The following is a 14,868-nucleotide window of genomic DNA, read 5'->3' as shown; positions in this document are numbered from 1 at the left end:
GATTTCCTCATAATTTTCCTTCTTCCTTCGATCAATTGAAGTATTTCTTCTGTGACCCATGATTTCTTCGTAGTTACCTTCTTTGTACCTATGTCTTTCTCCACAACTTCTGTGATTGCTATTTTTAGAGATGTCCATTACTCTTCAACTGCCGGCCGGGGTGGCCGTGCGGTTCTAGGCGCTACAGTCTGGAACCGCGCGACCGCTACGGTCGCAGGTTCGAATCCTGCCTCGAGCTTGGATGTGTGTGATGTCCTTAGGTTAGTTAGGTTTAAGTAGTTCTAAGTTCTAGGGGACTGATGATCTTAGAATTTAAGTCCCCTAGTGCTCAGAGCCATTTAAACCTCTTCAACTGAACTGCTTACTGAGCTATTCTTTATCGTAGTATCTATAGCGTGAGAGACCTTTAAGCTCACCTCTGCATTCTTTAGTGTTTCCGTACCCAACTTCTTTGCGAACTGATTCTTCCTCACTTGTCTTTTAAACTTTATCCTACTCTACATCACTACCAAACTGCGACCTGAAGCTGTATCTGCTCTCGGGTACGCCTTACAATTCAGTATCTGGTTTCGGAATCTCTGCCAGCCCATGATGTAATCTAACTGAAATCTTCCCCAGTCTCATGGCCTTTACCAAGTATACCTCCTCCTTTCATGATTCTTGAACAGTGTGTTCGCTGTTCCTGGCTGATGTTTATTGCAGAGCTCAATTAGTCTTTCTCCTCCCTCATTCCTAATACCAAGTCCTACTCTCCGGTACTTCTTTCTTCTTATCGGTTTCCAGTCCCACATGACTGTTACATTTTCATCCCCCTCTACGTCTGTGCTTCCCGTTCTCTATCTCTTCATCCTCTGCTTGAGACGTTGGTGTGAACACCAGAACTATTTTTGTCGGTATTGGTTTGCTTTCTGTTCTCATGACAACAACTCTACCACTGAATTGTTCACATGACTCACTCTCTGCCCTGTCTTCCTATTCATAACGAATCCTACTCCTGTTACACCATTTTCTGAAACGGTTGATATTACCCTATACTCATATGGCCAAAAAATTCGTGTCTTCTTTCCGTTTCACTTCAGTGACCCTCACTATTACCTGTTTGTATCTCAGGATTTCCTTTTCCAGATATTTTTAGCTTCCCTAACACGTTCGACCTTCCGGCATTCCACGCCGCGACTCGTAAAATGTTGTCCTTTCGTTGGTTATTCCATCGTTTTCTCATGGCCACCTCCCCCTTGGCAGTCCCTTCCCGGAGATCCGAATTTGGGGGTGGAGAGATCACGCTTTTTCGATTACAGGCCACATGTCCTGTGGATACACATTATGTATCTTAATACAGTGCTCTCCATTGCCTTCTGCATTCTCATTCCGTTCGTCGTTGCTGATGCTTCCGCCTTTAGGGGTAGTTTCCCACTCCAATGGCAAAAGAGTGCCATGAACCTTTGTCCGCTCGTCCATCTTTAACATGGACGTTGGCTGAATAAGGGTGACATTTTACACCGGAAGTCTTCGGCCGCTTTGCTGATGATTTGTATTCGAAATGTAAGCGATGGCGGAGTTTTAACGCGAGACTGAGGACGTTTTGATTACTAATCACAGTCGCCACTGTATGACACGGGTGCAGTGGACCACTTTGTAGAATCGCATTGTCATCGTTGAAACAGTGTATGGGGGATGACTTCGTCGTCTGAATAACATTAATTTAGTTTCGTTTTGCAGGATCGGTTTTCTACAGCGCGAGAAGGAAAAGATAATAGGATACGTAGAGCAGAGATGATGAATGTTTGTCGTCAATAACTTTAATTAAATCGCCGCTGAGTTTCTACTGTATAAAACATATAAAAGTAATTTTTCGCCACTTAAGTTGTCTTGGAATTGATAAATAATCCATCAACATTTCGCGATACGTGGCAAAACACCGATCCAGGCTCTTGCGTATGATAAAAGTCATAAATTGTTCTTCTGATAAAACAGATTTCTCTCTCTTCCATAAAATTCCATATGTGAAAATCCAGAGCAACTACATCATTAGCTTTCCAACTTTAACAGTAATTTGTTAGTGTTACCAGCTTCGTACATTTGAATGAAGAAACCTGTCTGGTAAAGTGAGCCCTACTCACTCCGATTCGGTTAACATAAAGTAACAAAACACTTAACGAGTCTCACGGAAAATACATGGACAAAAGTGACTCTTGCTCTGAGGGACGATGGCCTTCGGTGCATTACGGTCTGTGATCAGATGTTCGGTTCGTTTTAGAAGACATCACACATTCTCCCCGTGCTCAGTCGTTAAATGTAAAGGAACAAATGCAATTTCTGTACATCAGATACGTACACTTAATTCAAAACATAAGAAATAAAATATGATGAACATAGATTAGGTCTATATATCCAACTTACACTCCTGGAAATTGAAATAAGAACACCGTGAATTCATTGTCCCAGGAAGGGGAAACTTTATTGACACATTCCTGGGATCAGATACATCACATGATCACACTGACAGAACCACAAGCACATAGACACAGGCAACAGAGCATGCACAATGTCGGCACTAGTACAGTGTATATCCACCTTTCGCAGCAATGCAGGCTGCTATTCTCCCATGGAGACGATCGTAGAGATACTGGATGTAGTCCTGTGGAACGGCTTGCCATGCCATTTCCACCTGGCGCCTCAGTTGGACCAGCGTTCGTGCTGGACTTGCAGACCGCGTGAGACGACGCTTCATCCAGTCCCAAACATGCTCAATGGGGGACAGATCCGGAGATCTTGCTGGCCAGGGTAGTTGACTTACACCTTCTAGAGCACGTTGGGTGGCACGGGATACATGCGGACGTGCATTGTCCTGTTGGAACAGCAAGTTCCCTTGCCGGTCTAGGAATGGTAGAACGATGGGTTCGATGACGGTTTGGATGTACCGTGCACTATTCAGTGTCCCCTCGACGATCACCAGTGGTGTACGGCCAGTGTAGGAGATCGCTCCCCACACCATGATGCCGGGTGTTGGCCCTGTGTACCTCGGTCGTATGCAGTCCTGATTGTGGCGCTCACCTGCACGGAGCCAAACACGCATACGACCATCATTGGCACCAAGGCAGAAGCGACTCTCATCGCTGAAGACGACACGTCTCCATTCGTCCCTCCATTCACGCCTGTCGCGACACCACTGGAGGCGGGCTGCACGATGTTGGGGCGTGAGCGGAAGACGGCCTAACGGTGTGCAGGACCGTAGCCCAGCTTCATGGAGACGGTTGCGAATGGTCCTCGCCGATACCCCAGGAGCAACAGTGTCCCTAATTTGCTGGGAAGTGGCGGTGCGGTCCCCTCCGGCACTGCGTAGGATCCTACGGTCTTGGCGTGCATCCGTGCGTCGCTGCGGTCCGGTCCCAGGTCGACGGGCACGTGCACCTTCCGCCGACCACTGGCGACAACATCGATGTACTGTGGAGACCTCACGCCCCACGTGTTGAGCAATTCGGCGGTACGTCCACCCGGCCTCCCGCATGCCCACTATACGCCCTCGCTCAAAGTCCGTCAACTGCACATACGGTTCACGTCCACGCTGTCGCGGCATGCTACCAGTGTTAAAAACTGCGATGGAGCTCCGTATGCCACGGCAAACTGGCTGACACTGACGGCGGCGGTGCACAAATGCTGCGCAGCTAGCTCCATTCGACGGCCAACACCGCGGTTCCTGGTGTGTCCGCTGTGCCGTGCGTGTGATCATTGCTTGTACAGCCCTCTCGCAGTGTCCGGAGCAAGTATGGTGGGTCTGACACACCGGTGTCAATGTGTTCTTTTTTCCATTTCCAGGAGTGTATATGTCCACGTAACATCAGACATTACCGCCTTTTATTGTTGGTACCGAGAATAGTGGAAATTAATGGGTTGGATAACCGTTGTATTTCTCGACAAACTGCTGATGTACTGTGTAAGGAGGAGCGCTGCATCATATCAGTCTTCGGACTAAATATAAAAAAAACACAAACAAAATTCTTAGAATGCATTTGCTAGACAGTGAATATTCAAGGAGTAGTGATGATTTAATCTAATGTAATTTCAAGTATTTATTACATTGCTATACTCGTACCTGGAACATTAAACTGGCATCAAAGAACAACCTGAATTCGATTCACTTAAACCTACATAACTATCAGTAGATAATTAAATAGCGTCTCTTCTACTTCACGAGGTAAATACCCGCTAGCTATTCAACCTATTCGGTTTTCGACTACACGAAGATGAGCAGTGCGCCGAGAGCACAGTTTGCAGGGCTAAGTGGAAAGTAACGTCAGATTGCAAGAGATAAATATCCACCTAGCAATCCTGCCGAATCGGTTTTCGACTACATGGAGATGAACAATGCGCCGAGAGCACAGTTTGTAGGGTAGAGCGGAAACTAATGTTAGATTGCAGTACGCGAGTATAGGTCAAACCGTAACATTGTGCAGTAACGTCAAAGTTGAAGTAAAACACGATAACAGTTTACCGATAGAGCGCATCGACCCAACCGACGTCAATTTTGGGTCTGCGCAGATACGGATCGTACATGTCGTGCACAGTGTGTGGCGTGACGAAATAATGCAATTTTCGCGTAGATTCCACGGCTGTGAACTATCACCAGCCATTTTCGCATGTTCTTGTAATCCTTTACAGGCTAGTCTCTGACACAAGGACAAGCTGATTTTATTCGTTTTTTAAATTTTATTTTAGTTAGTTATTTGCTGCCCTTTACGTGTACTATGTTATTTAGCATGTACCATAGATCCAATTTAGCACCATTTACATTTTTATCTTCACACTTCTCTGTTGCAAATGAAATAAGAAAATAAATTAAGAAGTAATATTGATAAAAATAGAAGCTGCTTTCAATAAGTAATCCCAATTCTGTTGAAAAAATGCAGAATTTGTTTTGGGGCATCATGGAACATTCCCGGTTCTGCCTCTGTAGTTCCATGAAGTTCCAATCTGTGGCAGTGCTATACACTATGAGATCAAAAGTATCCGGACAGCTGGCTGAAAATGACTTACAAGTTCGTGGCGCCCTCCATCTGTAATGCTGGAATTCAGTATGGTGTTGGCCAGCTCTTAGCCTTTATGACAGCTTCCACTCTCGCGGGCCTACGTTCAATCAGGTGCTGGAAGGTTTCTTGATGAATGGCAGTCCATTCTTCACGGAGTGCTGCACTGAGGAAATGTATCGATGTCGGTCGGTGAGGCCTTCCAAAAATCTGAAAGCTGTTGTATAGGATTCCGGTCGGGACTCTGTGCAAGCCAGTGTATTACAGGGATGTTATTGTCATGGAACCACTCCGCTATAGGCCGTGCATTATGAACAGACGCTCGATCGTGTTGACAGATGCAGTTGTCATCCCCGAATTGCTCTTCAACAGTGGGAAGCAAAAAGGTGCTTAAAACATCAATGTAGGCTTGTCTGTGATAGTGCCACGCAAAACAACAAGGGGTGCAAGCCACCTCCATGAAAAACACGACGACGCCATAACGCCACCGCCTCCGAATTTTACTGTTGGCACTACACACGCTGGCAGATGACGTTCACCGGGCATTCGTCATACCCACAGCCCGCCATCGGATCGCCACATTGTGTACCTTGATTCGTCACTCCGTACAATGTTTTCCCACTGCTCTCGTTTGGCATTTACCGGCTTGATGTGTGGCTTATGAGCAGCCGCTCGACCATGAAATCCACGTTTTCTCACCTCGTATCTAACTGTCATCGTACTTGCAGTGTTTACTGATGCAGTGTGGAATTCCTGTGTAATGGTCTGGATAGATGTCTGCTTATTACGCATTACGACTCTCTTCAACTGAGTGGCGGTCTGTCAGTCAAGAGACGAGGACGGCCTGTACGCTTTTGTGCTGTACGCGTCCCTTCACGTTTCCTCTTCACTATCGCATCGGAAACAATAGACCTAGGGATGTTTGGGATTGTGGAAATCTCGCGTACAGACGTATGACACAAGTGACACCCAATCACCTAAGCACCTTCGAAGTCCGAGAGTTCGGCGGAGAGCCCCATTCTGCTCTCTGAGGTCGCTGATATGGACTACCTGGCAGCAGGTTCAGCACAATGCACCTAATATGTAAGACGTATGTATTTGGAGGTGTCCGGATACTTTTGACACACAGTGTACTTCACCTTCAAAATGGCGCGTGTAACAGATGTGCGTTCCACGCAGAGAAGTCATTGAGTTTGTTTTGGCGGAAAACCAGAGCGTCGCAATTATTCATGGGCACTGGCAGAATGTATGTAGACCCGACAGTGAACAAAAGCACGGTGAGTTATTGTACGAGGCGTCTGCCATCACCGCAACATGGTCGTTCAAACCTTCCGATCTCTCATGGAGTGGCACCACACCACCTCCCTCCCGATGAAATAGTTCAAGGACGCACCGTCAGTCGGTAAAGTCATGGCGATGCTTCATGGACTCTGAAAGCGTTATTCTGTTTTTTGTCGTCCCTCATGGTGCAACGATCAACTCGGAAGTGTATTGTACTACCATCAGCAAACTGAAGAAACTCCGTCAGAGGGTTCGTCACCACAAAAATTGAAACGAACTACAGCTTCATGACAACACAAGGCCTCAAAGAACCCTGAGTATCCGAGAGGAGCTCAGAAAACTCCATTGGACTGATTTTCCTCATTCCTCAACGGCCCGGATCTCGCACCGCAAACTCCCAGTCGTGTGGCAAGCAAGACGTTGGCCTCGACGTCGACCAGTGCAGTGGTACCATGCGGGCATACAGGCCGTCCCAGTAAGGCGTTGTAAGGCCGCTGCAACTAGCGGAGATTACGTTGGAGAATAGGGTTTTGTAGCCAAAGGATTAGTGAATAAGAGTCCTTATTAAGACCAACCTGCTTTCAGAATAATGTGTTGCATTATTTATTGAACAACTCTCGTATAAGCTGGGAGAAGAATTTGAATGCATGCTAAGAATCCGTACATATGTATTACTTGGCAATATACCTTTAAAATTAATAAGATCAGAAAAATAAACTGTGTTTCTGCTCATAAAATTACACATTTGCGGTACGGTCAAATTAAAAATAATGAAATTTTGGATTAATAGCATTAAATCAAAGAATTAATTTATTTAATTTGTACGGAAAGTGAAACAATGAAAATGGAAATCGAATGATAATACCAAATTCCTACCAATTATAGTGTGTTAATCACGAAAATCACAAGGACAATTCAAAATTAACTTGTTGTTGTTGTGGTCTTCAGTCCTGAGACTGGTTTGATGCAGCTCTCCATGCTACTCTATCCTGTGCAAGCTTTTTCATCTCCCAGTACCTACTGCAACCTACATCCTTCTGAATCTGCTTAGTGTATTCATCTCTTGGTCTCCCTCTACGATTTTTACCCTCCACGCTGCCCTCCAATACTAAATTTGTGATCCCTTGATGCCTCAGAACATGTGCTACCAACCGATCCCTTCTTCTGGTCAAGTTGTGCCACAAACTTCTCTTCTCCCCAATCCTAATCAATACTTCCTCATTAGTTATGTGATCTACCCATCTAATCTTCAGCATTCTTCTGTAGCACCACCTTTCGAAAGCTTCTATTCTCTTCTTGTCCAAACTATTTATTGTCCATGTTTCACTTCCATACATGGCTACACTCCATACGAATACTTTCAGAAATGACTTCCTGACACTTAAATCAATACTGGATGTTAACAAATTTCTCTTCTTCAGAAACGCTTTCCTTGCCATTGCCAGCCTACATTTTATATCCTCTCTACTTCGACCATCATCAGTTATTTTGCTCCCCAAATAGCAAAACTCCTTTACTACTTTAAGTGCCTCATTTCCTAATCTAATTCCCTCAGCATCACCCGACTTAATTAGACTACATTCCATTATCCTTGTTTTGCTTTTGTTGATGTTCATCTTATATCCTCCTTTCAAGACACTGTCCATTCCATTCAACTGCTCTTCCAAGTCCTTTGCTGTCTCTGACAGAATTACAATGTCATCGGCGAACCTCAAAGTTTTTATTTCTTCTCCATGAATTTTAATACCTACCCCGAATTTTTCTTTTGTTTCCTTTACTGCTTGCTCAATATACAGATTGAATAACATCGGGGAGAGGCTACAACCCTGCCTTACTCCCTTCCCAACCACTGCTTCCCTTTCATGTCCCTCGACTCTTATAACTGCCATCTGGTTTCTGTACAAATTGTAAATAGCCTTTCGCTCCCTGTATTTTACCCCTGCCACCTTCAGAATTTGAAAGAGAGTATTCCAGTCAACATTGTCAAAAGCTTTCTCTAAGTCTACAAATGCTAGAAACGTAGGTTTGCCTTTCCTTAATCTTTCTTCTAAGATAAGTCGTAAGGTCAGTATTGCCTCACGTGTTCCAACATTTCTACGGAATCCAAACTGATCTTCCCCGAGGTTGGCTTCTACTAGTTTTTCCATTCGTCTGTAAAGAATTCGTGTTAGTATTTTGCAGCTGTGACTTATTAAGCTGATAGTTCGGTAATTTTCACATCTGTCAACACCTGCTTTCTTTGGGATTGGAATTATTATATTCTTCTTGAAGTCTGAGGGTATTTCGCCTGTTTCATACATCTTGCTCACCAGATGGTAGAGTTTTGTCAGGACTGGCTCTCCCACGGCCGTCAGTAGTTCCAATGGAATATTGTCTACTCCGGGGGCCTTCTTTCGACTCAGGTCTTTCAGTGCTCTGTCAAACTCTTCACGCAGTATCGTATCTCCCATTTCATCTTCATCTACATCCTCTTCCATTTCCATAATATTGTCCTCAAGTACATCCCCCTTGTATAGACCCTCTATATACTCCTTCCACCTTTCTGCTTTCCCTTCTTTGCTTAGAACTGGGTTTCCATCTGAGCTCTTGATACTCATACAAGTCGTTCTCTTATCTCCAAAGGTGTCTTTAATTTTCCTGTAGGCGGTATCTATCTTACCCCTAGTGAGATAGGCCTCTACATCCTTACATTTGTCCTCTAGCCATCCTTGCTTAGCCATTTTGCACTTCCTGTCGATCTCATTTTTGAGACGTTTGTATTCCTTTTTGCCTGTTTCACTTACTGCATTTTTATATTTTCTCCTTTCATCAATTAAATTCAATATTTCTTCTGTTACCCAAGGACTTCTACTAGCCCTCGTCTTTTTACCTACTTGATCCTCTGCTGCCTTCACTACTTCATCCCTCAAAGCTACCCATTCTTCTTCTACTGTATTTATTTCCCCCATTCCTGTCAATTGCTCCCTTATGCTCTCCCTGAATCTCTGTACAACCTCTGGTTGTTTTAGTTTATCCAGGTCCCATCTCCTTAAATTCCCACCTTTTTGCAGTTTCTTCAGTTTTAATCTACAGGTCATAACCAATAGATTGTGGTCAGAGTCCACATCTGCCCCTGGAAATGTCTTACAATTTAAAACCTGGTTCCTAAATCTCTGTCTTACCATTATATAATCTATCTGATACCTTTTAGTATCTCCAGGGTTCTTCCATGTATACAACCTTCTTTCATGATTCTTAAACCAAGTGTTAGTTATGATTATGTTGTGCTCTGTGCAAAATTCTACCAGGCGGCTTCCTCTTTCATTTCTGTCCCCCAATCCATATTCACCTACTATGTTTCCTTCTCTCCCTTTTCCTACACTCGAATTCCAGTCACCCATGACTATTAAATTTTCGTCTCCCTTCACAATCTGAATAATTTCTTTTATTTCATCATACATTTCTTCAATTTCTTCGTCATCTGCAGAGCTAGTTGGCATATAAACTTGTACTACTGTAGTAGGTGTGGGCTTCGTATCTATCTTGGCCACAATAATGCGTTCACTATGCTGTTTGTAGTAGCTTACCCGCATTCCTATTTTCCTATTCATTATTAAACCTACTCCTGCATTACCCCTATTTGATTTTGCGTTTATAACCCTGTAGTCACCTGACCAGAAGTCTTGTTCCTCCTGCCACCGAACTTCACTAATTCCCACTATATCTAACTTCAACCTATCCATTTCCCTTTTTAAATTCTCTAACCTACCTGCCCGATTAAGGGATCTGACATTCCACGCTCCGATCCGTAGAATGCCAGTTTTCTTTCTCCTGATAACGACATCCTCTTGAGTAGTCCCCGCCCGGAGATCCGAATGGGGGATTATTTTACCTCCGGAATATTTTACCCAAGAGGACGCCATCATCATGTAATCATACAGTAAAGCTGCATGCTTTTACTATTAACTATAGCTTTCATTTCACACTGTTTTATTACGGCGATATAATTACACACGGATTTTTATGTTAAATTTAAAATCAAATATTATAATGGTTTGTCAAAGTCATAACAACTAGTAACAATGGATTATATTATTGTCCCTGGTCTTACTTGTAGGCAATATTTTGGATATAAACATTTTGATACCAATTTTAGTGATTTTTTTGTCTCCCTCCTCTTCAACTTCAGTGACTTTATTAATTCATGTAATAATGTCTGCACATTCAGAATGAGATTTTCACTCTGCAGTGGAGTGTGCGCTGATATGAAGGTTCCTGCCACATTAAAACTGTGTGCCGGACCGAGACTCGAATTCTGGACCTCAGCCTTTCGCGAGCAAGTGCTCTACCATCTGAACTACCCAAGCACGACTCACGCCCCGTCCTCACAGCTTCACTTCTGCCAGTACCTATTCTCCTACCTTCCAGACTTTACAGAAGCTCTTCCAGTTCGCAGAAGAGCTTCTGTAAAGTTTGGAAGGTAGGGGACGAGGTACTGGCAGAAGTGAACCGGTGTAACCACTGCGGCAAGGCCGTTGCCTCGTTCTGCTACAGACACCTTTAAAAATTGTAGTTTCCGTATTTATTCAATCGAAAATACATTTATTTAAAACGACGTACTAACTAGCAATCTCATGAAGAACTGCTTCTAACCTAAGCGTAGTGGTAGTAGCCCTCACACCGAACAGCTGTGTGTCACTTCTCCCCATCTGCTTGAAATGTAAGGTTACAGTATGACACCCAGTCTGATTCAGCATGAATGTAAGCAGTGACAGCGACTGTTTGTTTTTAAAATATAGACGTAATACCATACCTTCGTTACTTTGAATTATAGGGTTGCCACTATCAAATCAAACCAGTTACTTTCAGTTAATGAACATATGGGCCTACAACCTTCGACTACACTCCTAAGTTTTTAGAGCTGTGATTTAAATCAGTATTCGTGCACTTGGGCCATTTAAAAAATTTAACTCAAGTCCTGCTTAAAAACGTGTCTAGAACTCGTCACGGATGTCTAGCCTCTTTGATCAATTTCTCTTTTCTCTCTCATTGTTTTAGAGCCCGCGTATGGTGAGTAGACAGGGGAAACCACATCCAGGTTAGTGCTGTTAGTGTATTGATGTTTGCATCAGATTTGAGTGTGACTGTGGCCTCACGGTTTCAGGTTCGACTGCGGCTCCGGCCTGGGTGTGGTGCGGTCTGAGGAGACGGTGCAGCTGAACCAGTGGAACCGCGTGACGCTGTACAGGCACCGCTGGGACGCCTGGCTGCAGCTGAACAAGGGCCGCAGGGTCGAGGGCCGCTCCAAGGTGAGAGGCCACGCGTGTCGCACGTGGCGCTCACGTGTAGTGCTTGTAACAGTAGTGGCACGTCAGTGATGACGGTTGTGGCAGCTGGATAGCATACCGAGCCCGTGACCTGGGTTTTATGATACTGCCAATTTACCACTATCCTTCTTGCTATGCTATGTTAGAAGTTCCCTCCAAGGAAATGATTGTTTTAACAATAACCGTGCTACATTCGAGGAGCATATTAAGTGACTGCATGTCATGGTATTAAATACTCTAGAAGAGGGGTGTCCAACCTGTGGCCCGCATGCAGCCAAAAGCAAGTATAATGTGGCCCAAGAAGTGAGCCTCTGTCACACGACCGGTAAGAAATAAATAAATAAACATAAAATACTGTTTAATAAATTTATGATAAACTGAATATTTTCAGTAGAACGAAAAACCGGTCCAAGTTGCAAATTTTTACTTTTTATTCATTCGATGACTATTTTCGGGCATAGACCCATTTTGAAACCATCATAACAAATTGGAAAATGGCGTTTCCGAAGAGGTCAAAAAAATGTTCAGATGTGTGTGAAATCTTATGGGACTTAACTGCTAAGGTCATCAGTCCCTAAGCTTACACACTACTTAACCTAAACTATCGTAAGGACAAACACACACACCCATTCCCGAGGGAGGACTCGAACCTCCGCCGGGATCAGAAGCACAGTCCACGACTGCAGCGCCTCAGATCGCTCGGCTAATAGAGGTCAAAAACGTTCAATGAACATTTGTAGTTATCTGTATGAACTGTAAATGTTCATTGCATATTTTTTACATATTTGAAAATGGCATTTTCGATTTTGTTACCATTATTTGAAAATGGATATCGGCCCGAAACTGGTCATCGAATGAATAAAAGGTAAAAATTAGCAACTTGGACCGGTTTTTCGTTCTACTGATTAACATACGTTGCTGACCCCAAGCTACTCCAGCATGCTAGAAGTTCGTAAATACTGTCAGTATGAGACAATGGCCACACGACTCTTGTCCGTTATTCGTTCGTCTCGTTCTTGAGATGCCGCCCGTGGTATACTGAAATCCCTAAAGCCTCGTCCATATAACCGGAAAATCCGTCAGGTGCTACGGTCTGTTATTTAAGGCTACTTCGTTTGCTACTGCGAAGCTTGAGATTTAGAGTCGTATAATGATATTAATTTATGGAAATACAAGGAAATCCTCTATTATTTCCTTTCACTTGTTGTAAATAATCCTTCCGTAAATGAGTTCACTATGCAACCCCTCCCCCCCCCCCCCCCCCCTCCCCAGCACTTTTTCTTTTTTCGCTCTTTGCTCACCGACTATTGTTAGTGTTGAATATATTTTAGTGCGGTCCAGCAGTATACTCATCATCTTCCAGTTCAGCAAAGGTGAGTTGAAAGGTTGGACACCACTGCTCTATAGGAATCTTCATTATACGAATGTATGGTTTCACGGTAGTAGTAATAATAATAATAATAATGAGCGTATAGCATTGGTGGCCGTGAGACCCCTCGCGGGGCTGTTCGGCCGCCGCTCCACAAGTTCTTTAACGCCACTATGGCGACTTGCAAGTGAATGAGGATGAAATACACACAACACCCAGTCATCTCGAGGCAGAGAAAATCGGTGGCCCCGCCGGGAATCGAACCCGGGACCCCGTGCGCAAGAAGCGAGAACGCTACAGCAAGACCACGAGCCGCGGACGGTTTCACGCTGTTATATAATGATAAAATTTTGTACGGCTTCCAGCCACGTCAAGTGGTTATATGTCAAAGTGCCTCCTACTGAATACTTCTTGGCCGTTGTCAAATGGCGAATCTCGTGTGATCGCTGCAGCAGTCATTATAGCGGTGCTACCGTGCGCGACTTCATTGGCGCCCAGTCTAGCGCCATACATGGTAATGGTTTCGTTGACCACCCGCCGAGCCCACTACAGCTTCCCGATGGACGACTCCCACGCTCTGCTTACCTGTAGGCATCCGTCTTTATGGGGGATGTTATCAGAAATTTTTATCTCGACTGCCTTTTTTGTATATTCATATCACAGAATCCATTATTGTATTTCATTATAGATGTCTCAAGGAATGCAGTCGGTGTCCGTTTTCCGGATCGTGTTCTGAGGACACCGTAGGCAGCAATATTTGTCGTATTTTACAGGGCGCTATCCATTACTACGCACATTCAGCGCGACATAAAACTTCGCGCGTTCGGTATCCCGACAAATCAGCGGTAGCAGAAGATCCTCTGGAAAACAGACAACGAATTGTATGCGACGAGGTATCTAATATTGAACAGAGTTACGGATTTTGCAAAAGCGTTACGAAAGAAGCTATCTCAGCTAGGTGTCTGCAGCCAAGCACAGCTTGGGGCCCGGCCTTTCGAAAGTTGAAGCGGGTTCGGTGGGTTGGCAACAGAAACATTACCACATATGGTGCTGGAGTGGGCACCAGTGACGTCACTGATGGTAGTAGGCTCGTGGCCTACGAGAAATACAGGCCGCGGCGCGTACGTCACGAAGGTAGGCTCGTGCTCGATCGCTCGCTCAACTCATCAGACTAACTACGTTTCTACACTTGTTAGTTCGTAATCTGGTGTGTATGTACAAACGAGAGCTCCACGGAATCCTCTATTATGGAATCTTACTGTTATTAGTCCTACAATGATCGGAAGTCCATAGGCCTCCTTATAATTTGTTACGGCTATACTGGTTCAAAATTGTTCAAATTGCTCTGAGCACTATGGGACTTAACTTCTGAGGTCATCAGTCACCTAGAACTTAGAACTACTTAAACCTAACTAACCTAAGCAGTCACGCGGTTCCCGACTGAAGCGCCTAGAACCTAACGGCCACACATGGCCAACCACCTTTAACTTCAGAAGAAGTTGATGATATATCCCTACAAGGAAAGCTTAAGAAATATTCTTGTTTGTGTGTGAAATGGATGGACAAAAGAAAAACAAAGCTAAGGAGCAGTATTTGACATCTACAGTTGTCTTTAGAATACATGCGAATGTAACACTGAAATTCACTTTTTAAGACTGGCTTAATGTGTAATAGGACATAAACGGATTTTCTTAGGGTTATGCCGGCCGGAGTGGCCGAGCGGTTCTAGGCCCTGCAGTCTGGAGCCGAGCGACTGCTACGGTCGCAGGTTCGAATCCTGCCTCGGGCGTGGATGTGTGTGATTTCCTTAGGTTAGTTAGGTTTAATTAGTTCTAAGTTCTAGGCGACTGATGACCTCAGAAGTTAAGTCGCATAGTGCTCAGAGTCA

The 14,868-nt window shown here is 44.3% G+C and overlaps 1 protein-coding gene across 1 annotated transcript in view; it reads left to right on the top strand.

Moving 5' to 3' along the window:
- Positions 1–14,868, top strand: part of LOC124616216 (pikachurin-like) — a 976,895-nt gene that overhangs the window by 744,521 nt on the left and 217,506 nt on the right. Inside the window, exon 6 of the mRNA XM_047144519.1 lies at positions 11,449–11,593. Within this exon, the coding sequence (XP_047000475.1) occupies positions 11,449–11,593 (145 nt within the window). The remainder of the gene's footprint in view (positions 1–11,448; positions 11,594–14,868) is intronic.

This window comes from Schistocerca americana, chromosome 5 (assembly GCF_021461395.2).
Source record: "Schistocerca americana isolate TAMUIC-IGC-003095 chromosome 5, iqSchAmer2.1, whole genome shotgun sequence".
Lineage (NCBI taxonomy): Eukaryota > Metazoa > Arthropoda > Insecta > Orthoptera > Acrididae > Schistocerca > Schistocerca americana.
This window is presented reverse-complemented; position numbering and strand designations above follow the sequence as displayed.